This window comes from Clupea harengus, chromosome 19 (genome assembly GCF_900700415.2).
Source record: "Clupea harengus chromosome 19, Ch_v2.0.2, whole genome shotgun sequence".
Lineage (NCBI taxonomy): Eukaryota > Metazoa > Chordata > Actinopteri > Clupeiformes > Clupeidae > Clupea > Clupea harengus.
Genome location: NC_045170.1, coordinates 12,005,322 through 12,030,218, shown reverse-complemented (window position 1 = coordinate 12,030,218; position 24,897 = coordinate 12,005,322). Strand labels below are relative to the sequence as shown.

At 41.7% G+C, this 24,897-nt stretch overlaps 3 protein-coding genes across 5 annotated transcripts; 1 reads left to right on the top strand and 2 right to left on the bottom strand.

Moving 5' to 3' along the window:
• Positions 1-5,296: 5,296 nt before the first annotated feature.
• Positions 5,297-6,387, bottom strand: LOC105909021 (coiled-coil domain-containing protein 127-like). Its single transcript, XM_012837597.2, has 2 exons — positions 6,222-6,387; positions 5,297-5,953 (listed from the first exon to the last, which is right to left on the bottom strand). Exons 1-2 carry the CDS (start codon positions 6,385-6,387, stop codon positions 5,550-5,552), a joined length of 570 nt encoding a protein of 189 aa, XP_012693051.2. The 3' UTR covers positions 5,297-5,549.
• Positions 6,388-10,427: 4,040 nt separating this feature from the next.
• ccdc127b (coiled-coil domain containing 127b) lies at positions 10,428-12,082 on the bottom strand. Of its 3 annotated transcripts, none has more exons than XM_031586420.2 (3): positions 11,994-12,082; positions 11,574-11,693; positions 10,428-11,278 (listed from the first exon to the last, which is right to left on the bottom strand). In XM_031586420.2, exons 2-3 carry the CDS (start codon positions 11,686-11,688, stop codon positions 10,593-10,595), a joined length of 801 nt encoding a protein of 266 aa, XP_031442280.1. In that variant the 5' UTR covers positions 11,689-11,693; positions 11,994-12,082; the 3' UTR covers positions 10,428-10,592. The 3 variants fall into 3 exon arrangements, with proteins under 3 accessions (XP_031442280.1, XP_031442278.1, XP_031442279.1); XM_031586418.2 differs by having other exon boundaries at positions 11,937-12,049; XM_031586419.2 differs by having other exon boundaries at positions 11,949-12,030.
• A 182-nt stretch (positions 12,083-12,264) lies between these two features.
• On the top strand, positions 12,265-21,501 carry sdha (succinate dehydrogenase complex, subunit A, flavoprotein (Fp)). The gene is made up of 15 exons (XM_012837624.2): positions 12,265-12,373; positions 13,368-13,451; positions 13,815-13,976; positions 14,428-14,571; positions 15,334-15,498; positions 15,713-15,861; positions 16,135-16,259; positions 17,139-17,307; positions 17,851-18,046; positions 18,197-18,368; positions 18,511-18,629; positions 19,100-19,211; positions 19,375-19,505; positions 19,878-19,991; positions 20,927-21,501. The coding sequence occupies exons 1-15, from the start codon at positions 12,314-12,316 to the stop codon at positions 21,011-21,013; spliced, it is 1,989 nt and encodes a 662-aa protein (XP_012693078.1). The 5' UTR covers positions 12,265-12,313; the 3' UTR covers positions 21,014-21,501.
• The last annotated feature ends 3,396 nt before the right edge of the window (positions 21,502-24,897 follow it).

Here is a 24,897-nt window from a genome sequence, read left to right as displayed (position 1 = left end):
TTCCCAAAAAAGGATTTCCACATTAACATATTATAGGACTATACATCAGGAATGTGCAGTGCATGAATAAAATGTTCTTCTTATTATTGAGATGAGCGTAAATCTGTCACATAATTTAGGTCACAATATCCTCCTGACCATTTCTCTGTTTTCTCCAGTCACCTGCAGTTGCCAGTACCTCAGATAGACCCACATCAGTCTTCCGTTCCTGCGCTTGTCTGTGTTCAGGTACTCTGCGCACCTGCGGTCATTTGTAAAGATGTCCCTATGACTGTCCTCCATGCCAGTCGAGTAAGGGCCGGTCTTTCTCCATCTCCAGCCTCTTCTCCCTGGGCACCAGGATGCTGCAGAAGGCGCTCTGCCTCTCCACCAGCTTCTCCTCCACCTGCCTGAGGGCCTGGATCGCAGTCTGCTCCCACTGACCCTCCTTTCCCCATTCTTACTAAAGCGGGAAACGGCCGTAAATTCTCTCTCACCAGCAAGTTGTGCATTATTGTATTCTGCCACCCATACTATGCTCGTATAACTAAAACTCCCCATGCACCAAGCCAGCCAACATAACTACACATAACTCACCACAACAAAACTCATATAAAATTCCCAATATCAATAAAACTGGGCTACAGACAGCACATGCTGTACTGTGAAGGAGGGCCTTTACAGATCCCGGGTACAGCACACGGCGTGTGTTGCGGCTGTCGCCAGCCAGTTGTGCACTACTATTGTATCCTGCCACGCTTACTATGCTCGTATAACTAAAACTCCCCATGCACCAAGCCAGCCAACATAACTACACATAACTCACCACAACAAAACTCATATAAATTCCCAATATCAATAAAACTGGGCTACAGACAGCACATGTTGTACTGTGAAGGAAAAGCCTTTACGGATACCGGGTACAGCATAGGACACGTGTTCCGGCTGTCGACAGCCAGTTGGGCACTGGGGTACCCTGCCACCCTTGCTATCCTAACTAAAATCCTACCATAATTACATAATTTAGGTCACAATATCCTCCTGATCATGTTATTTCTTAGTGGGCTGTGTAGCCACCAGAGGTGCCTGTCTTCTGTTGTTCCATCTGCCACTTCCAGAACTTCAGATAGACCCACATCAGACTTCCGTTCCTGCGCTTGTTTGTGTTCTGGATCTCTGCGCACTTGTGGTCATTTCTAAAGATGTTTGTGAGACCGTCATCGATGCCCAGTTGAGCAAGGGGCGGCTGACGAGCCATCACCAGCAGGTCTTTCTCAATCTCCCGCCTCTTATCCCTGGACACCACGAAGCTGCAGAAGATGCTCTGCCTCTCCATCAGCTTCTCCTCCACCAGCCCTAGGACAGCTTTCTGCTTCTCATTCAGAAACTGCTGTCTCTGGAAGGCCAAGGCCTGCTCTAATCCTTGGGCACGCCTGCGCTCCATCTCTAGCTCCATCTCAAGTCGTACTGTCTCCTTGCGGATCTCTCTAGACCATATCGATCCTGTACAGATGATGGGAAAACAGTTACACTAAATTAATTTCTACCTCTACATATCTTCAGGTTTGTGGATGATGAGGCTCCCTTTAATTGGTGTGTATGTGTGGTGTTTTAAAATCATCTGGTGTGAAAGCACCACACTATCATGTTTTTGGTGCAGGGTTTTATTGGAACAGACCACTTTCCCACCATCACTGGATATAACTGGTGAAACTATGTTGTGGCGAAAACCAGCCACTCCCTTGCAATTTCACAATCAAGAGTCAAAAGGCCACATGTGTAGATCTGAAGTTGATTGTAGTCATTAAGCCACAATAAGGAGATGGTTCATGGATTAGCTCGATCTCACTGTATGAATGTCTGGTCAGTCTTTTTAAAGGAACCTAGTTCCTCCCGCTCTCTTGTGTTTGGCTGTTCTCCAAGGCAAATTAGAACTAACCCCATTCTCTAACTTTTTACCCAATCCTAACTTCTCTCTCTCTCTCTCTCTGTTTGGCACAACTCCCATTTCCTGGGATCCTCATGGCAAAGTCAGTAAATCTTGTTTAGGACCGGGCTGTCCACTTATCAGCAGTCAGCCTGTTTGGTATTGGTGTGAGTGAGGCTTTTCATACTTATGAGTTCATTCATGTTCATCAAATACAAAAATATTCCCACAACTACTTCTCAGCTGACAGAATGCCCTGCAAATGCCCTTCAATGCTTGCTGATAATTTAGACTATTTCCAGGGAAATTGTTTTGGACAGTGTACTCACGAAAAGCAGCGAGGCCCAGCATGGGCACCAGGAGGGCATAATTCCACTTGCTGTTACCCCCACCTGCCCCCCGGTCGGGGCTTATGTTCCAGTCTGGGTCGTTCAAGTTGTTCATCTTCCCTGTAGTCAAACAATAGAATAAAATGTTGTAACTTTGGCGTATCAAAATATGATATGGGTTATTCATTTTATTGTGCATCCCTATGCTTCAAAAAGTATTAATAGCAGATCACTTGACATAGAATGCATAGATAATAGCCTACCTGAGAAACAATCTTAATATTTCACAGAAGCCTCTCGTTGCAGTTGTCATTTACTGAATCTTGCTTACTCTTTCGTTTTGTGAAAAGACAGCCTGGTGAAAAGTAGGTGTGTGAAGAAGACCTGTTTCGGTGTTTGGAGCTGGCATTGATTCTGAATCTAATGCTTTGTATTTGTAGGGACCGGTTTTGTAATAGGAATGCAGTGTGGTTAGATAACCATTCCAAAGATTGCTAACAAGTTAGTCTGAAAATTCACTCTTAATTATGGTATATTGGTTTGAGTTAAGTACAAGGATGGTGTCCTTATAATCAGAAATGGGAAGCAGGAAAAGTTGTCGACAACACTGCCCACTGACTGACCTGTATAAACTATGGCTTATACAAGATGCGTAATTAAAGTTTGTATTAGTGATGTAGTGGTATAAATATCAAAATTATTATGACCATATTATTTCTCAGTGGGCTGTGTACTGAGCAGAGATGCCTCAGCTTTCTGGTCTTTCAAAGTCTGTTTGCACCGTGTTCGGGCAACCTGTATACATGTGGTCATTCTCGAAGATATCCCTGACTTTGTTCTCCATACGCAATGGGAAAAGGGTCGGATCATGACCTGCCATCACCAGCAGGTTCCTCTCTATCTGCATCCTCTGGTCCCTGGACACCATGGGGCTGCAATAGATGCTCTGTTTAATCACCAGCTTTTCCGCTACCTGCTTGAGGGCCTTGATTGCTGTCTTGCTGGCCCTCCTCCTTCACAGTCTTGTGGAACGCTGCCCTTTGTGCATTCAAGATGGCCACAGCCTTGCTTTCCCCATCTAGCACCTGCTTCAGCTCCACAGTGTCCTTGTGACACTTTTTCGTGGCCTCGTGGATATCCTTCTGGGACTCTTTAGACCACAGAAGTATACTAAATATGCCACCCATATGGAATAGATCAAAGTATAAATACCAGTCCAGGATCATGGGTGTGAAACCCAGGGAGCACACATACTGTAAAAAAATGTTAGGACTGTACTTTAAGTCGCTTTGGATAAAAGCATTTGCTTAAATGCCTACGTGTAATTTTAAAAGGTTTTGTGGTTAAATTCCATTTCTGATGGTTCCATGTAACCACGTTTATGACAAACAGCAACGCTCAGCATGGGCACAACATAGGCGTAATATCGCTTGCTGTTACCCCTACTTGTTCCATGGTCCATGTTTCTAGCGGGGATGTTCAAATTGTTCATTTCTGTTGTCTGTACTGCAATGAAGTAGAAGTACTTTTAAAGGTGGTCATGAACTATCAAATGGACAGTCATGTTGTAATTTTGTAATTTTGTAATGCTGAAGTATCATTTAAAACTGTATGGTATGCAGCCATTTATTTCATTGTGTATCGGCACTTACCGTGATTTTAAATGATCAGTTAGCCAGACAACCTGTATAAAGAAAATTTCACCCTCACATTACAGTTTCAGTTTTCACTGAATCTCAGTTCGTCTTGAATGTCATTATTTTTCTGTCAGGTTATTATGACAGAATTGTTGCATACATTGTGTACAGTAAGCAAACACTGAAGCAATGTATGCACTTTACCACGAGAAATTGTAGTTGGTTTGCATGTTAAGTAACTGTCAAAGGGACTCCAATGGTGAATCCTCATTATACAAGCAGTCAGATGCAGTGCCCCCTTTTTGCCTTTTAATGTAATTCTACCTATCAAGTCAAGGATATCAAGCTTAAGAGAGCTAGCCTTGCTGAGGTAAAAATGATGACTGTTAATGAGTCCGTGGTAATGTAAGTAAATTATTTGAATCACAATTTCCTATTCAACATTCTCACATTTTAAAAGGCTCACCTTTCAAAGGGAAGTGACTCACTATATATCCTCTCAAAGGAATTGACCAGAACCACAAAGTTTAATTCCTTTTTAAATCTTGTTTGCATGTGGGGTTCATGTATAGATACTGGTCACATACTAAACCAAAAAGGGAAACTGCTCACCGTAAAATACATTAGTTCTGCAGGGCAAATCATTTTAATCCAGGTTATATACACACAAAGTATGTCTTATACAACATGTTTGATTGAAGAATTTTTTTATTGATATAAATATAAAAATGATTCCACCCAAATGTAGACACCCTTTCCATATTCAAATTGAGACTAAACACATTCCTCTTTAGTGCATCCCATAGTCATGTATAATTGTGTCAAACCCATAACCTGTCGCAACATGATTCACCTCTTCTTGTTGGCCATGTTGTAGTGTTTAGCAGACGTAGGCTACAAACAGAGCGTGTTGTACTGTGAAGGAGGGCCTTTACGGATCCCGGGAACAGCATACGGTGTGTGTTGCGCCTGTCGCCAGCTAGTTGTGCACTATTGTATCCTGCCACCCTTACTATGTTTGTATAACTAAAATTCCCCATGCACCAAGCTAGCCAAAAGAACTAAACATAACTCACCACAACAAAACACACACAAAATCCCAATATCAATACAACTGGGCTACAGACAGCACATGTTGTACTGTTAAGGAGGGCCTTTAGGGATTATTGTAGTGCTTATTTATTTATTCACTGCCATTTGCAGTGTTCATGTAGTGCTGTTATTTTTATATTAGGACATCACGATGCCTGGTAGAATCATGACTATAAATGTGAAACGTAATTGTAAATGATAAAAATATTCTCGTATCTATTATTATTATAATTATTTAAATCCGAGGATGTCTGTAGAACTGATGTGAACACAATCACCATCGATTTCTCACAAATGCAGCCCTTAAAAACATGGGCGCAATCCAATCTGGCCTATCTACGACTGCTTTTCCGCGATCTTAAATTCTGTTCTTAGCTAAGAAAGAATTCCAGGTAAGAAAACGTTCATGAATGCCAGAATTGTCCCGGGAACTTTGTAAGTAGAGTTAAGAAGAATTTTTTTCTTAACTGCGTTTGAGAATGAGGTCCATTGTTCTGCATCTGTCACATCACCACAAATCTGTCACATAATTTAGGTCACAACATCTTATATTTCTCAGTGGGCCGTGTATCCGGCCGAGACGCCTCAGCCATCTGTTTTTTTCAACTGCATCTTCCAGTATTCCAGATAGAACCACATCAGACCTCCGTTCTGGCTCTTATCTCTGCTCCACCACCCTGCACACGTCTTGTCTTTTTCAAAGATGTTCCTGAAACTGGATTCCATGCCCGACCAGGCAAGGGCCGGCTCACGAGCTATTAGCAGCAGGTCATTCTCAATCTCCAGCCTCTTCTCCGTGGACCCCAGCATGCTGCAGAAGATGCTCTGCCTCTCCATCAGCTTTTCCTCCACTAGCCCTAGGACAGTGTGCTGCTTCTCGTACAGATACTGCTGTCTATGGAAGGCCAAGGCCTGCTCTAATCCTTGGGCACGCCCACGCTCCTTCTCTAGCTGTAGTTCCAGCTGTAGTATCTCCTTGCGATGCCATTCTGTACAGATGATGGGAAAACAGTTACACAAATGGATTTCTACCTCCCTTTACTTGGTGTGTATGTGTGGCGTTTTAAAATCATCTGGTGTTAAAGCACCACATTATCATGTTTTTGATGCAGGGTTTTATTGCAACGGACCACTTGCTGGAATCACTGGAAATAACTGGTGAAACTACTTCTCAGCTGATAGATTGCCCACATTTCCTATGTGATAATTTAGACTATTTCCAGGGAAATTGTTTTGGACTTAGTGTAGGCTACTTACCAGAAGCAACGTAGGCGGCCAGTATGAGCACCGGGAAGGCAAATATCCACTTGATGTTATCCCCACCTGGCCCCTGGTCGGGCCTTGTGCTCCGGTCTTGGTCATCTACCCTGTAGTCAAACAAGAGAATACAACCTGCGTCATTTGAAGGTTTAACCATAAACATGTACGTTTTGGGTTAGACCAAAAAGTATTACTAGCAGATAACTTGACATATAATGCATAGATAATAGCCTACCTGAGAGACAATCTTACTATTTCACAGAAACCTCTCGTTGCAGTTGTCATTTACCGAATCTAGCTTACTCTTTCGTTTCATGAAAAGTAAACATAGGTGTGTAAAGAAGATCGGTTTCGGTGTTTGGAACTGGCATTGATTCAAGCGAGCAAGCTGCGAGCAAAGCTGTAGACATTTTCTGAATGTAATGCTTTGTATTTGTAGAGACCGGTTTTGTAATAGAATGCAGTGTGGTTACATAACCATTCCATAGGATATCTAACAAGTTAGTCTGGAAATTCACTCTTAATTTTGGTGAATTGGTTTGAGTTAAGTTCACCAATGGTGTCCTTTCAATCAGAAATAGGAAGCAGAAAAGGTGTCGACAACACTGCACATTTATTGATAGATACATGCTGTAATAGTTAGCCGTTAGCTAGCCATGTAAGCAATCACCCATTGACTGACCTGTCAAGGTGAATTAAATAAATAAATAACAATACTAATAAATTGTTAGCTATCCTAGCCAGCTAAGCAAGCTAGCGAATTGCCAATATGATAGATAATGGTTCACCTGTAATCCTGTAGTCTTTACAGAGAACTTCCTCATTACATTGATTGTTGACGTAATGTTAGATCGGGCAGTATTGTTGATCTGCTTTTAAGACACACTTTTGTTCTGATGTTCAAGTTGTTCATTTCTGTTGCACTGAAATTAAATGTAAATAAAGAATAAGTTGGCTACTCCCTTTGTCAAGGAGGGATTACTATTAAAAGTGGTCATGAACTGTCAAATGGACAGTCATGTTGTAATTTTAAAGTATAATTTAAAACTGTATGGTATGCAGCCATTTATTTCATTGTGTATCGCTATGCTGTACAAATATTACAATTTGACAAGTCGGCACTTACCGTTCTTAAAATGATCAGTTAGCAAGACAACCTGTATAAAGATTTCACCCTCACGTATCAGTTTCAGTTTTCACTGAATCTTAGTTCCTCTATACTTCCTGTCTTATTGTGAGTGTGTCTGAAGACAAACACACACTGACGATGTGTGATGTGAGTCACACCATTGTTCACATTTTTAGTGGGTGTGTGTAGTTTTTATTTGTCAAAGACGAACTTCTGTCTAAACCAACAATAATACTACCATTCCGAAGGAACGGTTGTAAGGATGTTTGTTAGTATACTTCTGCATTTTATCAATCTTAATTGGTTGCTTAAGTGTTTTGAAATTAATCTGGGGATATATTGCAGTGCAGGAAAATAGTACAATTTGCAAGTGCATATACATTTGCGACTAAATGTCTGAGACATAATATCCAAAATAATTCAGAATTACATCATTGAATCATTAAGTCTCAAAACATGAATAACACCAAAACTACACATTGCACAATTCAGTGTTGTCAACAGCTGATAGTGACATATAATTGTACCACATATATCACAAAACAGTTCATAAAACATTTGTCAAATGATCTGTACATCTTTTCTTAAATATCTTATTATAAATGTGCTGATGTTATTTACCTGTAAGAGCACCTTCTTTCATAATAAGCATGTCTTGGAGCGTAGATGAATATCTTTTTAAAACATTCCAGAAACACCCCGTCTTTGCAAACAAATTACCAGAAATCTTCCTAGGTCCCTTCTCATAACTCATAACTCATAGTTTTTATTTGTCAAAGACGAACTTCTGTCTAAACCAACAATAATACTACCATTCCGAAGGAACGGTTGTAAGGATGTTTGTTAGTATACTTCTGCATTTTATCAATCTTAATTGGTTGCTTAAGTGTTTTGAAATGAATCTGGGGATATATTGCAGTGCAAGAAAATAGTACAATTTGCATGTGCATACATTTGCAATTAAATGTCTTTGAGACACAATATCCAAAAGAAATCAGAATCACATCATTGCAGTAAGTCTCAAAACATGTATGACGCCAAAACTACACATTGCACCTTTCAGACATTTGTCAAATGGTCTGTACATCTTTTCTTAAAGATCTAATTATAAATGTCCTGATATTATTTACCTGTAAGAGCACTACAGAGCCGCTTTGAATGGAGTCTTCTTTCATAATAAGCATGTCTTGGAGCGTAAATGAATATGACTTTTTAAAACATTCCAGAATCACCCCGTCTTTGCAAACAAATTACCATAAATCTTCCTAGGTCTCTTCTCATAACTTATAGCTGAGTAGTCCGTAGAAATAATGAGCCATGTCTTTACTACACTAATTTTATTTACAATAATTGTTTGGGGGGAAGTGGGAGAGTTGTCTTGTCTAAAGGATTGTAATTTTAAACATTTCTATTTATTAGGTTTTCCCCCAAAAAATCTCATCTTCCCTGTAGTCAAACAAGAGAATAAAACCTGCGTCATTGAAGGTTTAACCATAGACATACACTCACCGGCCACTTCATTAGGTACACTTTGCTAGTACCAGGTTGGACCTCCTTTTGCTTTCAGAACTGTCCTGATTAATTGTGGCTGAGATTTAACAAGGTGCTGGAAACATTCCCCATAGATTTTCCATATTTTTCCATATTGTCATGAGAGCATCACGCAGTTGCTGCAGATTTGTCAGCTGCACGTCCATGATGCAAATCTCCCATTCCACCACATCAAAGGTGCTCTATTGGATTGAGATCTGGTGATTGTGGAGGCCACTGGAGTACAGTGATAATGTTATCCTGCGTTATCCTGCTGGAAGTAGCCATCAAAAGATGGGTACAATGTGGTCATAAAGGGATGGACGTTCGTGTGTCAGAGATTCAGATTCAGAGATGCTCTTCTGCATACCTTGGTTGTAACAAGTGATTATTTCAGTTACTGTTGCCTTTCTATCATCTTGAACCAGTCTGGCCATTCTCCTCTGACCTGTGGCTTCAACAAGGCATTTTCGCCCAGTGAAGTGCCGCTCACTGGATATTTTCTCTTTTTCGGACCATTCTCTTCTCTTTCCACATTAACACATTATAGGACTATACATCAGGAATGTGCAGTACATGATTAAAATGTTCATATTGCACCTTTCAGTGTTGTCAACAGCTGATAGTGACATATACTGTAATTGTACCACATACAGTATATCACAAAACAGTTCCTAAAACATTGTCAAATGGTCTGTACATCTTCTCTTAAATATCTTATTATAAATGTTCTGATATTATTTACCTGTAAAAGCACTACAGAGCAGTTTTGAATGGAGACTTTTTTTCATAATAAGCATGTCTTGGGGGGTGGATGAATATGACTTTTTTAAACATTCCAGAATCACTCCGTTGTAGGGTTTTCCAATAAAACTCTTCTTATTTTCTTAATGGAGCCTATGGCTGACGCGTGTTCTATTCCAAAAAGGTGTGTCTTCCAATGTAGATGAATTTAAAATATTTATTTTAGCAAAGACATTAACAAACATTAAATAATCCACTTATTATGATCTAAAACTTCTATTCCTGACTGACACTAACAGCTGTAAATATCTTAACACGTTCACCTTGACACGTTCACACGACACGGTCAGAAAAACCGTGAGACTCCTTAAGTACTCGTGCCATCCACAGGTCATATACTGCCTAGCTACGGCAGCGCAGTTAACACAAAACAATGCCCTTAAAGCTACAGGCACCTATTATCTATCAATCAATTCAATCTATATATCAATGGAGGTAAATCATGAAATTAATGAATACTAAATAATAGTACATATACTAAACAATAATGAAAATAACGATTATCAAATCATGAACCTTATACTAAATACCTTTCATAAACAATCATATAGTGAGGCCTGTACCCCAAAATCATTAAATATGCATATGGCACCTACACCCCGTCTTTGCAAACAAATTACCAAAAATCTTAGAAATCGTAGAAATAATGAGCCATGTCTTTACTACACTAATTTTATTTACAATAATTGTTTGGGAGAAGTGGGAGAGTTGTCTTGTCTAAAGGATTGTCATTTTAAACATTTCGATTTAGATATTTATTAGGTTTTCCAGAAAAAAATCTTTCCACATTAACATATTATAGGACTATACATCAGGAATGTGCAGTGCATGATTCAAATGTTCATCTTATTATTCTCATGAGTGTAAATCTGTCACATTTATGTCACAATATCCTCCTGTCCATGTTATTTCTCAGTGGGCTGTGTTGCCAGCAGAGACGCCTCAGCCCTCTGGTGTTTCTCCAGAGTCACCTGCAGCTGCCAGTACCTCAGATAGACCCACATCAGGCTTCCGTTCCTGCGCTTGTCTGTGTTCAGGTACTCTGCGCACCTGCGGTCATTTGTAAAGATGTCCCTGAGACTGTCCTCCATGCCCAGTCGAGCGAGGGCCGGCTCACGAGCCGTCATCACTAGCAGGTCTTTCTCCATCTCCAGCCTCTTCTCCCTGGGCACCAGGATGCTGCAGAAGGCGCTCTGCCTCTCCACCAGCTGCTCCTCCACCTGCCTGAGGGCCTGGATCGCAGTCTGCTCCCGCTGGCCCTCCTTCCCCAGGGCCTCGTGGAAGAGTGCCCCGGCAGCACCAGACTCCAGCACTTGACCTTTCTCCAGGTCTAGGGCCTGACGCTCGCGCCTCAGTCCCTGCCTCTTCTCCAGAAGCTGCTGGCTCTGGGAGGCCAAGGCCTGCTTGAATCCTTGGGCACGCCTGCGTTCCCTCTCTAGCTCCATTTCCAGCTGTATTGTCTCCTTACGGTCCTCTGCAAGTGACTGCCGGTACTTCAGCTCCAGGTCTTCTTGGATAGCTTTCATGGTCTTATCATACTTGGTCCTGGCCTCATGAATCTCTTTCTCTGACTCTTTGGACCATATCCATCCTGTACAGATGATGGGAAAACAATTACAGAATTTCTATCTCTACATATCTTCAGGTTTATAGATGACGAGGCTCCCTTTAATTGGTGTGTATGTGTGGTTTTTTAAATCATCTGGTGTTCAAGCACCAAGTATCATGTTTTTGGTGCAGGGTTTTATTGCAACAGACAACTTGCCCACCATCACTGGAAATGACTGGTGAAACTACTTCTCAGCTGACAGAATGGCCACATTTCTTTGGTGATAATGTAGACTATTTCCAGGCAAATTGTTTTGGATTTCGTGTAGGCTACTTACGAAATGCAGCGAGGCCCAGCATGGGCACGAGGAGGGCATAATTCCACTTGCTGTTACCCCCACCTGCCCCCTGGTCGGGCCTTATGTTCCAGTCTGGGTCGTTCAAGTTGTTCATCTACCCTGTAGTCAAACAAGAGAATAAACCCTGCTTCACTGAAGGTTTAACCATAGACATAAACGTCTACGTTATGGGTTTAACCAACTGTAAGGTGGTCACGAACTGTCAAAAGGACATCAGGTTGTAACTTTGGCGAATCATTAACAAAATATGATATGCGGTTATTAATTTTATTGTGCATCCTTATGCTTCAAAACATATGAATGCCAGATAACTTGTCATACAATGCATAGATAATAGCGTACCTGAAAAACAACCTTAATATTTCACAGAAACCTCTCGTTGCAGTTTTCATTTCTTACCGAATCTTGTTTCCTCTTTCAGCCATACTACTTTTCTGTTTTGTGAAAAGTAGGGGTGTGAAGGGTTTTTGGTCAACATCTATATGCATAGCAATGTAATTGTCTGTCACTTTAACAATTGAATGATAATATAACATCATGTAAGTATATTGAGAATGGTCTTACTTCCCCATGTATTTCAGGAATAAATGTGTTAGAAATGTATTCTTATCTAGAGCCCCGCCTTACAGTTATGAATGAAATCTTCCTGCATAATCAGCGTCACCCCAATCGTAGATGAACGTGGTAACGTCACCAGAGTGTTTTTCGACACAACCATCATGGCTTCCGTGTGTACTGCCTCCCGTGTCCTCGGGAAAAGGGTGTTATCAACGAAAGCTGTAAGTTATGCGCGATTGCAGATCTGAACGTTATGGTGTTGAAAGTGTACAGGTTTTGGTGTTTGGAACTAGCCTTGATTCGAGCGAGCAAGCGATGCGTTTTCTGAATCTAATGATTTGCATTTGTAGAGACCGGTTTTGTAATAGGAACGCAGTGTGGTTAGATAACCATTCCATATGACAGCTAACAAGTTAGCCTGAAAATTCACTGTTCATTTTGGTGAATTGTTTTGAGTGAAGTACACGGATGTTGTACTTTTAATCAGAAATGAGAAGCAGAAAGGGTTGTTCGTTGACAACACTGCACATGTATTGATAGGTGCATGCTGTACTTGGGGTAGTTAGCTGTTAGCTAGTCATGTAAACAATCACCCACTGAAGGTCAGTCAAGGGAAACTATACAATGTTAGCTATCCTAGCCAGCTAGGCAAGCTAGCGAATTACCAATATGATAATCAATGGTCCACTTGCAATCTCGTCTTTACAGATAACTTCTTCGTTACGTTGATTGTTGACGTAATGTTAGATCGGAGCTAGCTAATGTTTTTTGCCGGTTTTTTTATCTGCTTTTAACAATTTTGACTTGACACTTTAATAATTCGTCATTTACGTAGCACGCATGGCTCTTTTGCAGTGGGACATTTAGTAATTTTACGACTAATAACGACTAATTATGTTGTGGTGTGATTTCAGATGAATTAAATCAGTCCTCTCTAGTTTCAAAGTGAACTGCATTAGTTGTGTAACATTACCTCCTAACGACATCATACTAGACATTTGAGTTTCCTTTCTCCCTGTGTCAGTTAGTGCCTCGGTCAGTGCACATTATTACTGTCGTGAAGTAGGGTCAGCACTGGAATTCCTGCATGTTCACCAGTTAGCCATGAAATACACTACACAAACCATCAAATTGTCCGCTATATATATGACTGGGATAATGATCTCTGTTGACTTTTTAACTCTCCTAATATAACACATTGCCCTTTCTCAACAGCTTCCAGCAGTATCTCAGGCCAACTCCAGAAAGTTCCACTTCAACATAAATGGGAAAAGGGACACTGCTAAAGTTTCCTCTGGGGTAAGGTCATATCCCAATTACATTAACATTACAACATTGTGATGTGGTATTATGTTAATGTATCATTATCAGAGAATGCATCTGTGAATTCAATTTGGGGAATATTCTCTACATCATGCATGTTCAAGCGGATAATATTTTGTGTCAGGTTAATGAAGCAGCGTTCATAAATGATATGGGATTGAATGAAATGCATAGCCATATACCTTTGTGACCCTGGGATATTCAGACTCCTTTCAAACATTTGTGATAAACAGATGTGAGATTCAGATCCCTTTCAAACATTTGGATTCTATGCAAATGTAGGCTTGAGTGACAGAAATAGTTTAATGTGTGCATGTCCGTACCTGTCTTTGTCCCCAGATCTCCACACAGTACCCAGTGGTGGATCATGAATTTGATGCAGTGGTGGTGGGAGCTGGGGGCGCTGGCTTGCGCGCTGCCTTTGGATTGTCAGAGGCTGGCTTCAACACAGCTTGCGTCACAAAGCTCTTCCCTACCAGGTCTCACACTGTTGCTGCACAGGTACAAAAGTCACAGTCAAAAGACTCATTGTTCACTTAATAGAAGAGTTAGATACTATGATATTAAATTGTTATTTCTGATAATTTGTGAACTTTTGTCTTGAGTGTGTTCAGAGTATGTACATTTATGCGAAATGGTATACCAGATTCTACAACTGGTTTCTGTCTGCTGTTTTCCATGTATAAAATGTAAGGATTAATTGCACGATCACTGTGTAAGTGCTTGTCAGTATGCTGACTGCTGCGCACAATTCATTCTTCACATAAGAATCCAAAGGTTACCCACCAAGGAAACTAAAGTTATGTAATCTCTGCAGCACCTTGTTAGACTTTGTTGTGTATAGTGTGTACATATACCACAGCCATGTCTCTGATCGTTTTGTGCTTGTCTAGCAAATTCTTGAAGACCTTTACTGACTGAATCAACCTAAAGCTGTTCTGTGTTCTTCTAGGGAGGAATCAACGCTGCACTTGGGAACATGGAGGGCGATGATTGGAGATGGCACTTTTATGACACCGTGAAGGGATCTGATTGGCTCGGGGACCAGGATGCCATCCACTACATGACTGAGCAGGCCCCAGCCGCTGTGGTTGAGGTGAGAGGATTATTTGCTGTTAACATCTACATGCACAAAATTGGCTACTGTGTCTATATCTGTTTTGTAAATGATACAGATGTACTTGGTTCTGTTTTGAATAGGATGCAGTGTAGCTTATACTAGCTTCACGCTAGACGATTTTTGGGCAGATTTTGGATCCGATTCACTCCTCCCAACAATTGCAGGGGCGTTTACAGTGGGGTTTACAGACATAATCTTAATGTCACTGCCTTGATCGGAGTCTCCCTGATTTCAAATCGTAAGGCCATCCTTAAAGTTATGTTGTTTTGCCATTACCCCACTGACTAAATCAAATTGGGCCCTACCTAGTTGTTTGATCTACCAACTTGACTAACTTTCTTTTGCGACTGAGCAGGGCCCTAAAACTTGTCACCTCTAACATGTCTTGCATAACTTTTGTCCATTCATCACTGTTCATACTGAGCAGTCAGTACTATTTTTACAAGAAAAATAAAAAAATAAAAAATTTTCAACTTTTCCAAGAATGTACTTAATGGTCTAAATAGTGGCTTCACATTCCGTTCACCTCCACTGGGCCGTTTTAACTGTTACTGTTCTGGGTTGTTTTTACCCATCATCACTATTGATACACTATTGAACACTATAGTGTTTTTTTTTTACTGGCACTGACTTGAGTCAGGATTGCTGACTGGGTGCTAAAATGCTCCATGAAATGCTCCAACATGCCCCCACACAGAGTGTCTCACACACACTCTTATCCTCCTCCTGTCCTTGCAGCTGGAGAACTTCGGAATGCCCTTCAGCCGCACGGACGACGGCAAGATTTACCAGCGTGCTTTTGGTGGTCAGAGTCTGAAGTTTGGCAAAGGAGGTCAGGCCCACAGATGCTGCTGTGTGGCTGACAGAACAGGTCACTCCCTCCTGCACACTCTTTATGGACGGGTAAGATGCTACCTCATTACCCTGTACCTCTGTCCCCTTTTCAAACTTTTCAAACCCTTGCATATTTTGATGGTTTGATTTAACTTAAAAGCTTATTTTGTGTTTTCATGATGGAAAGAACAATCTGGTACATTTGAGCTGGGAGGCAGAAATCAGTTGATTATCCTCAGGCTCTGTAAGCATGTGGTGTTTACGTGTGCTTGTTTTCTCCCAGTCTCTGAGGTATGACACCAGCTACTTTGTGGAATACTTTGCCCTGGACCTGCTGATGGAGGACGGGGAGTGCAGAGGGGTGATCGCCCTGTGCATGGAGGACGGCTCCATCCACCGCTTCAGATCCAAGAACACAGTCATCGCCACTGGGTATGAGCAGCCTTTACCATGAACCACAAGAGTGCATACAAAATATAATTAAAGTAATATTACAATAGAATAAAATGACTCTAAATTAAAGTAAATTACTAAATAACTATTAATCATTAAATTACTATGAATTACTAAAGTAAGAAAATTACTCTAAAATGATCAATATGAAATGATGTAAGTCAGTGAAAGCCATGCACAGTGTGAAATGGAAGATGGTATATGTGTTGTCTCTTTGCTGGCTCTTTTACTGACCTGTGTCCTCCCCTGCAGTGGTTATGGTCGTGCATACTTCAGCTGCACCTCAGCCCACACCAGCACCGGAGACGGAAACGCCATGGTGACACGTGCCGGGCTTCCCTGCCAGGATCTGGAGTTTGTGCAGTTCCACCCCACAGGTGAGTTGCATTCTAGAGAATGCCGTTACTGGTTACCAGGACAACTGGTTGATAATGACAAAGCAATGGGGTTTTATGTTTGGTGGACACAGGCCCTTACACAAGTCACTTTGGGTGAATGACTAAACCTAGATTATGGTAGTAAGAAGGAGGTTTAAGCCACAGCGAGGGAATGGATCACTGTAAACGTAGGCTGACGTGCTAATGTTAGAAAGTTGGCTGACTGACGCCTCGCAAATCACATCAACCATTATTGCTGGTTACAATAACGGTGTTATCGGATAGTACAGTGTCTATTTCTCAGTAACTTGAAAAATCTAAGCGAGAAAACGCCAAAAGATGTACTTTTACATACAAAACACGACCCTCAGCGGAGTTTGGGCCGCCATCTTTGTTTACAATTTGCAGTGGCCGGAGGGAGCTGGCACATAGATTTATGGGTAATAGGCAGCATCAAGGCTGCATCGATGCTACCTTGAAAAATGACCATCACTCGGACGATTTTAAGGTGTCTTATAAACCCGGAAGAGACAGAATAACGGATTTCGAACAGTCAGTATTAAGACAGCATTTTAAGAGTTTTCGAACACACCCTTGGTGTACCTGTACTATGCTGTAGTCATGCTGTACATTGTGGTAATTTGCAAGCCACTAGTTAAAACAATATATCTTTCTGCCATTGTCTTGCCACTGTTCCTGGTATGACATAATAATTTATCCATTTATGTCTCACTTCCTGCCAAAGAGTATTAACTGTTACATGTGTATGTGATGAATATACTGTAATATACGCTCAGATAAATGTATTAGTTGGTGTCCTCAGCCAACCTGTAGCGAGTCTGGTCTCGCCTGGCTTATAATATTACGTTACCCCTCAAGGTATCTATGGAGCCGGTTGCTTGATCACAGAGGGTTGCCGTGGAGAAGGTGGAATCCTCATCAACAGCGAGGGCGAACGTTTCATGGAGCGCTATGCACCCAATGCCAAAGACCTGGCATCCCGAGATGTAGTGTCCCGCTCCATGACCATTGAGATCCGCGAGGGAAGGTACGACCCAACGTTGTGTTCAAGTGCAGCAACTGTTGTAACTGAGTCTTGAAGGAAAGCTGATTTATTGTCATAGGTCAGGTGATGATCGTTGACATGAGACATGTTTTCTGGGAACACTGTGTTCTGTGTCAACGTAGTTATTTCACACGCGTTATCCTTAGCTGACATCCCAGTCATCTTGCCAAAGTGACACCCCATACACGTAAACACATATATATATATATATATATACATACATACACACACACACACACACACACACACACACACACCACCAACAGACATAAGCATGACTCAGCAGCTGCTTCTTTATATAGAAAAGACCTTTCATGTAATGATTTGTGGCAGACCTGGTGGTGGCTTTAAGGGCCACACACATTTGCATCCAAGCTGCACTACAGCAAACTCAGAAGCAAATGTGAGACCCTTATGTGAGAACAACAGGTTTCAGGCCACAGCCTGCATGGACCTTTAGCACACATGAAAACAGATGAAACACATTACAAGTTCAATCCATTGTGTGTCTCTCCTCCTCCGTAGGGGTGTGGGTCCAGAGAAGGACCACGTCCACCTGCAGCTGCACCACCTGCCCCCTCAGCAGCTGGCCACCCGTCTGCCCGGCATCTCCGAGACGGCCATGATCTTCGCTGGCGTGGACGTCACCAAAGACCCCATCCCCGTGCTGCCCACTGTGCACTACAACATGGGTGGCATCCCAACCAACTACAAGGGACAGGTACATAGTTAGCTTCTTGTTATTGTTTTTTTTAATTTATTTTTTAACGTTAGTTATTTTTTGGAAAACAGCAGTGCATCTCTTCCTGTTGTGTTTGCTGACCTCCTCAGGAGTGTACCTTTTGGTAATGTTTCTTTCTGAACTTCCCAGGCTATCATCTACAAAGATGGCCAGGACCAGGTTGTGCCCGGGCTGTACGCTTGCGGCGAGGCTGGGTGTGCATCTGTCCACGGTGCCAACCGACTGGGCGCCAACTCCCTACTGGACCTGGTGGTGTTTGGTCGCGCCTGCGCCCTCACTATCGCCGATGTCTGCACACCAGGTAACACCGTCATGACACTGAAGATTACCAGAGCTAACAGAAATCCGGATAAACTGGTGATGCCGCAGAATTCTGTCTGGCAAAGGTGTTATTTATTATCACACCCTTGATGACTGTGGTAGTGTTACCTCTGTGCCCGTAGGTGAGAAGCTGCCCCCACTGAAGGCCGATGCTGGCGAGGAGTCCGTGGCCAACCTGGACAAAATCCGCTTTGCCAACGGAGACATCAGGACCTCCGAGATCAGGATGAATATGCAGAAGGTTTGTGATTTCCTTAGGACAGCATGTTGAGCCTGTTCGATGACACCGACCACTGGCGTTTCATGTGTTTGACTCAGGAACGTTGAATGGAAGTGGATGAGTGGTGATCATTCTTAAATATTGCCCAGGTTGACATCTTGAGTACTTCAAATTCAGTCAGAGCATGTAAAATCAGAAAATCCTATTGCTTAGTTGCTCACATATGCATAGCACCCGAGTTACTGCTGATGTCTAGTAAAGTGGACAGGACACAAGATTATCCACATGAGATTACCAAGCATTAACCTTGCAGTTTCCGATGCTGTTGCACGTACTTTGTGGGGTCATGTCCTAGATGACCTTTGCTGGCACCTGGCCGTAATATCTCTCTCTCTCTCTCTCTCTCTCTCTCTCTTTCTTTCTTTCTTTCTTTCTTTCTTTCTTTCTTTCTTTCTTTCCCTCTCTCTCTCTCTACACCTCCATGTCCACAGACCATGCAGGCCCATGCTGCTGTCTTCCGTACTGGTGATGTGCTCAAGGAGGGGTGTGAGAAAATGGACGGCATCTACCAAACCCTTAAGGACATCAAGACCTTTGACAGAGGTTGGTTTCTTTCCCTGTCAGCTGACAACTGTACAGGAAGGCAATAAAGTACAGGAATATAATACTACGATTAAACAATAAAATCAGATAAATTGTAATCTAATGTAAACTGTGCTCTGCAGTAGAATACAACATATAACCATATGATGTTCTTTTCGCCTAGGCATTGTGTGGAACACAGATCTGGTGGAGACTCTGGAGCTGCAGAACCTGATGCTGAACGCCGTGCAGACCATCACCAGCGCCGAGGCCCGCAAGGAGAGCCGAGGCGCCCACGCCAGAGAGGACTTCAAGGTGGGTCGCTGCTCCGCCATTGTGCTGTCGACAGCTTTCAGGCCTGACCGCTGTCCTACGCTGGTGGTAGTCCAGTTTGGCTCATGTAGTAAAGCAATTGATGTGTGCAGAATTTTAAATGTACCAGACTACAGACACTCTTGATCAAGGCCCTCTGGAAGTGTTTATTACACACCAAAGCCTTGCAGTCGTAACACTGAACGGTCATTTTCTCTAACGATTTGCCTCATCTTTTGAATTTACATTGTTCTTTGAATACTTGGAATAAAAGGAGGAAAGTATCAGAAAAAAAGTCTCAAAAGTACTGGGATTGACTGCTTACCTTACTAAGTGTATAAATGGCATTAATGCTGAGGACCTCTTCTGGTTTAGGACCGTGTGGATGAGTACGACTACGCCAGGCCCCTTCAGGGACAGGAAAAGATACCCTATGACGACCACTGGAGGAAACACACACTATCCTTTGTGGACCCAGAGACAGGAAAGGTAGGCGTACTGAGAGAACGACGCAAAATGTTATGTTACAGCTGAATATTTGAAGCTTGTAAATGTGGTTGCCTGAAATGCTGTATTTAATATGTATGTAAAATGTTCAAGTGGTCTGTACACTGGTGGCAAATTACCAGTTGTAGATGCTGTTTCAGTGCATCCTGGCACACCCAATCACAGGACGGGTTAACCTTTAACGTGCTCATTTTACATAAGGATCCTGCAAGAACAGAAAAGAATTGTGGAAGTGCACTATTTTCTGTAAGGCCACATTGTTGAGCTTAAATTCAAATAAGGACAACTTCATACTGGGGTAAATAGCAGAAAACCAGTCAAAATGATTGTTCACCCAGAAAGTCAAATTCAACTATAGTTTCATACCAGTGTTTTTTCTCATGTAAGGGTTGCTTAACAGTATGCAAAATAATGTTGGTGTCAAATAGTAATGATTAGAAATAACTACACAGTATGTCCATAATAGAAAAGATCCACACTGTTGTTTAACTCAAAAAGGAAAACAAACTCAATTCTGTTAGCATGAGGTGACATAGTTCTTGACAGATTTTGTGGAAGGTGAACCATTGCTTTAATATTAAGTGTTTTTAAATAATTACTTTACTTGGATTATCCTGACGGTAGTCAAATTTATGAGCCCATATAACCGAGATCAATTGCAACCAAGGCACCACCACAGATAGACTTTCATACTGAATGTCGGTGCAAGAACTTTCTGTTCTAAGAGCAAATACGCCTGTCAGTTAACACGCCCTGTGATTTTGACATTTCAAAGTAACTTGAAGGACTAGTGTAACAGCCTTCTCTGACTTGGATATAATGCTAATGAATGTATGACTAGGATATAATGTTGATTTCATTGAATACATTTGATTAATGTAGTTCTTGAATGTGTGTGTGTCCGTGTCCTCCCTCAGGTCACCTTGAAGTACAGGCCTGTAATTGATGACACATTGAATATGGAGGACTGTGCGGCCATCCCTCCTGCCATCCGGTCATATTAACCACACATATATACACCCCTCTGTGACCATCTCAGACTTGTCTTTATTTATGGCAAGAATACTCCGGCAGTTACCCCAGACTCGCTTCTGAAAGGCCCTTTTGCAGTTCATTCAGTACGCAGTACATACAAAGGACCTAAATGGATGTAAACCGATCATAAACACCTGGGTTGTTTTGTGTTTATTAATATATATGGAATTATACTCTACAGAATTGCAGGAAAGAGTGATTTATCATCCGTCACTTTTGCTTATGTTCTTTGAAGCAAATAAATAAAATATTTAATATTTAAATATTGACTGATTCTTTAGATAAATGTTTGAAGAGGCAACAATACTCTGTTATTTAGTGAGGATCTTCTCTCAAATGCCAAACTGATTGTCCCATTCTCTTGACTCTTGTGGCCTTCCGTTCAGGACAAACACACTCGCATGCATGTCAAATGTTTTGTAGGCTTTATTGAATAAAGATACTCTGTTGTCCTCGATTTGTCTTTCCATCCAGCATAATTTTTAGTGTACGTGGTGAAACTGTTATCGTTTCATCAGAATTCTGATAGGTCAAAGCTATTACCAAATAGTTTGAGCGTAGCTCTGGGATTGGCCCTGTATCTGAGCTGCTACTGTGTGTCGCACATATGGAGTAGTTTGTCACCATGGTGTCCTTGTATTCTTGCTCTCATTAACAGCTCTTTTAATACGGCGAGATTGGTGGTATTAAAGCTATGAATATAGGTTATCAGAGCTACGTTTCCTGTTTCTAAAAGCTTGCTAAAATGCATCAGCATTCAAGTCACTGCTCAAATAGTTGAATACTCTGTGATCTATGGTTTAACAAGCCAAACCTCTGTTCGGTATTCCACATTTAATACACCAGTACTTACTTAATGCCTATTATCATTATGTCCATGTCCTCAGCCTACATTACTCCATGCCAGATCTAATATTAGATCACACTGTCGTTCCCAGTTGTCAAAAGGCGAACCAAAATCTTGGCTGAAAGTGGGCTATTAGGGTGATTGCTGCATACTGGATTTAAGTTAGCACAAGCATACCAAAGGGAGCTCACATTTTATAACTCTGATTTTTTGTTCAACTTTGAAAATGAAATGAGCCATTAATTCAGCTCATTTTAATATTTGGTTAGCATATGAATTAGTTCGTGTTAAAGCAGCAGTAAGGAGATTTGGTCTAAAAGTAGTGAGCTACTACCTAATATCTTGTAAACACCACAAACAGTCCTGGGGGGTATTCGTCGTAGCTCGCTAAACGGTTTAGCGAGCTAATTTTCAGGCTAAGATAAAAAACGCCCCTCTTTTTGGTTCGTGGAAGCAACTTTTGATAAATCACCATAGTTACATATCGATTAGCACTAACCTGCTCCAGGGCAGGCTAACTTAAGGGTGCGTCCACACTAGCCCGGGTAAATGTAGAAACGCATAAATATGTCTGCGTTTGCATTTACCGTCCACACTAATACGGCGTATTCGGAGACTGAAAACGGAGCTTTTCGAATACGCTCCCCTGGCCGGAGACATCTGAAAACGCTGCGTTCCAGTAGTAGTGGGGACGGGGTCCACGGAGCTTTTCAGATACGATGACGTTCGGTTGCCATGACACTGGGGGTAGCTTTGCGCTCCAGAGGCTATAACTTTAAAATAAACATGGGAGGTCAAATGAATATGCTGCTCTGTCTCTACAATTTACTTAGTATAGTTAGTGAATGTTGTAATGGATCCCCGTATATGTAGTGGCAATGAAACGTTTACTGCTGGTGAAATTACCCTTTTTATTTTCTTACTTTTCTAACAGTATATTCAATAAACGGGTAAAACACCACTGTAAGAGCTAGTCTCATACGGGTCCATTAAACTATACAATTACTCAATCATATGCATATGCATCAGTCTTTGACGAGACCCGTAGCGTACAGACAAGTTCACACTCACACAGTGGCATAAACATTTTTGCGATACCTTTATCCTTATCAAAAAAAGTCCTATGTATCTATAAGAAAGAAGGTGGCATAAAGCCTCTATAAATTCCTTAAATAATGAATGATAATTTAGGCACATATCAAATTAGGCACAAACTAACCTAAATAATAATCCTTCTTTTGGGTTATTTACAATGTAGTAGAGTTAAGGGAAACGCGAACTTCGGAAGCCAGGTGAAGAGGCCGCGAAAGAACAGGGATAGGTCACGTATGTAAGACGAACTCAGAGTTGACAATAAAATAAGTAAATGATAACCAGTTTCTTTATTTGACAACACTTTTGTACAGAATCAGACTCATAATTCTTTCAGGAAATGAACTTGGTGTGGTTGATGCACACGAAACATATAAGCAAGAAAAATAAAAGATAAATGTTTTACAAAATAGAATAATATTGCCCGTGGAGTGGAGAGTTTCAGGTTGTCGAGAGGGAGCCTTTACAGATTGAGTGCAATCTTACGCCCTCATATTGAAGGCCAGACAACTCGAATGAGAGAGCCAGTGGAGGTACGTTGTACTACCTCAGCAACGAAGGCAGGCTGTGCAAAACCGCTAACTCATTTGGCTTGGCCCGTGAAACGGTCTCAAAAACGGTCAGGTAGGTATTTACAGCTAACACCAATCACCTGGGTTCTGAGTAGGCTACATCACCCTGCCACTCACTGAGCCTGCAGTAGCAGCACTTACCAGTAATTTCCAAAACTATGGTATACATCAGTGCATAGGAGCTGTCGATGGCACACACAAATACTAATACTAGCTAGCAAGAACAAATACTGACTATAACTATAAATACAGCTTCATTGATGTAGAAATGGCCCGGTAGTGTCCACGATGCTGGCGAAGATTAACAAGCACCTGAAAGATGGCACGATTCCTCCTTTTCCCAAGGTAGTAGTGGACAGTCCACAATTGAAGCACACGATTTCTGCATTCATCACGTTGTCATTGGTGGCTGTAGAACGCATTTTCTCGGTGTCCTCGTAGCTCCGGAGTTTTAATTTAAATGCAGCAAAAGACAGTCTCATCACTCTGAGTAACGTGAATGGTAAATGGCTTAAAACATTCGGGCAGTCCTTTCAAAATCATTTGCCACAAGTAGCCGAGACCAACGGCTGCTGCTTGATCTGCCCAGTTTTTCTGTTGCTCCTGCTAGCCATCCTTTCCTATGCTAGCTCACGCACAAGTGGACCTTACTTTTTATATTGCCTATCTCTGGGTATATCAAACATTTCGGCCAACTGTGAGCCCATGACTTGTTGTCAGATTTTAATTGCACAGAGACTCGTGCATACAGTTACTGGTATAACCTACACAATGAAAAAAGTAAACCTGGAGGTATAAACTGCTCGAAGACACAGTTGTGGGAACTTCATCCATAACAGAAACTAAAGAGAATGTATTAATGCGCACACGGTTATATCTGGATGGGTCACATGTCCATATTGACCCGTATCATTGGCTGTCACTTGCCCAACATCCACAATGCTGTACATCCACATTCCCATGTTATACAATTGAGGGTATACCCATTCCATGTATGTTAACGATTGTCATGTACCCGTGTTAATGTGGACGGCAAACATTTGGAAAACGATATGAAAACGCTAGTGTGGACGGAGATCGTTTTCATTGCGAATACGCGTTTTTGTATTTACCCGGGCTAGTGTGGACGCACCCTAAGTGTAGCTGGATAAGCTTGCCACACCCCCGGAAAAAGGAGGGATCCCATTGACCAAGGACTGATATTAGAGTTAGATTAGCGGAGGGAGAGAGTTCTTTGCGATCGCCAAGATCCATTATTCTTGTATGAGCGCTACCGATTCAGCCGACAAGGAATCATTAATTTACAAGACCTTCTCGAGTCATTTATTGCAAACACCACAGT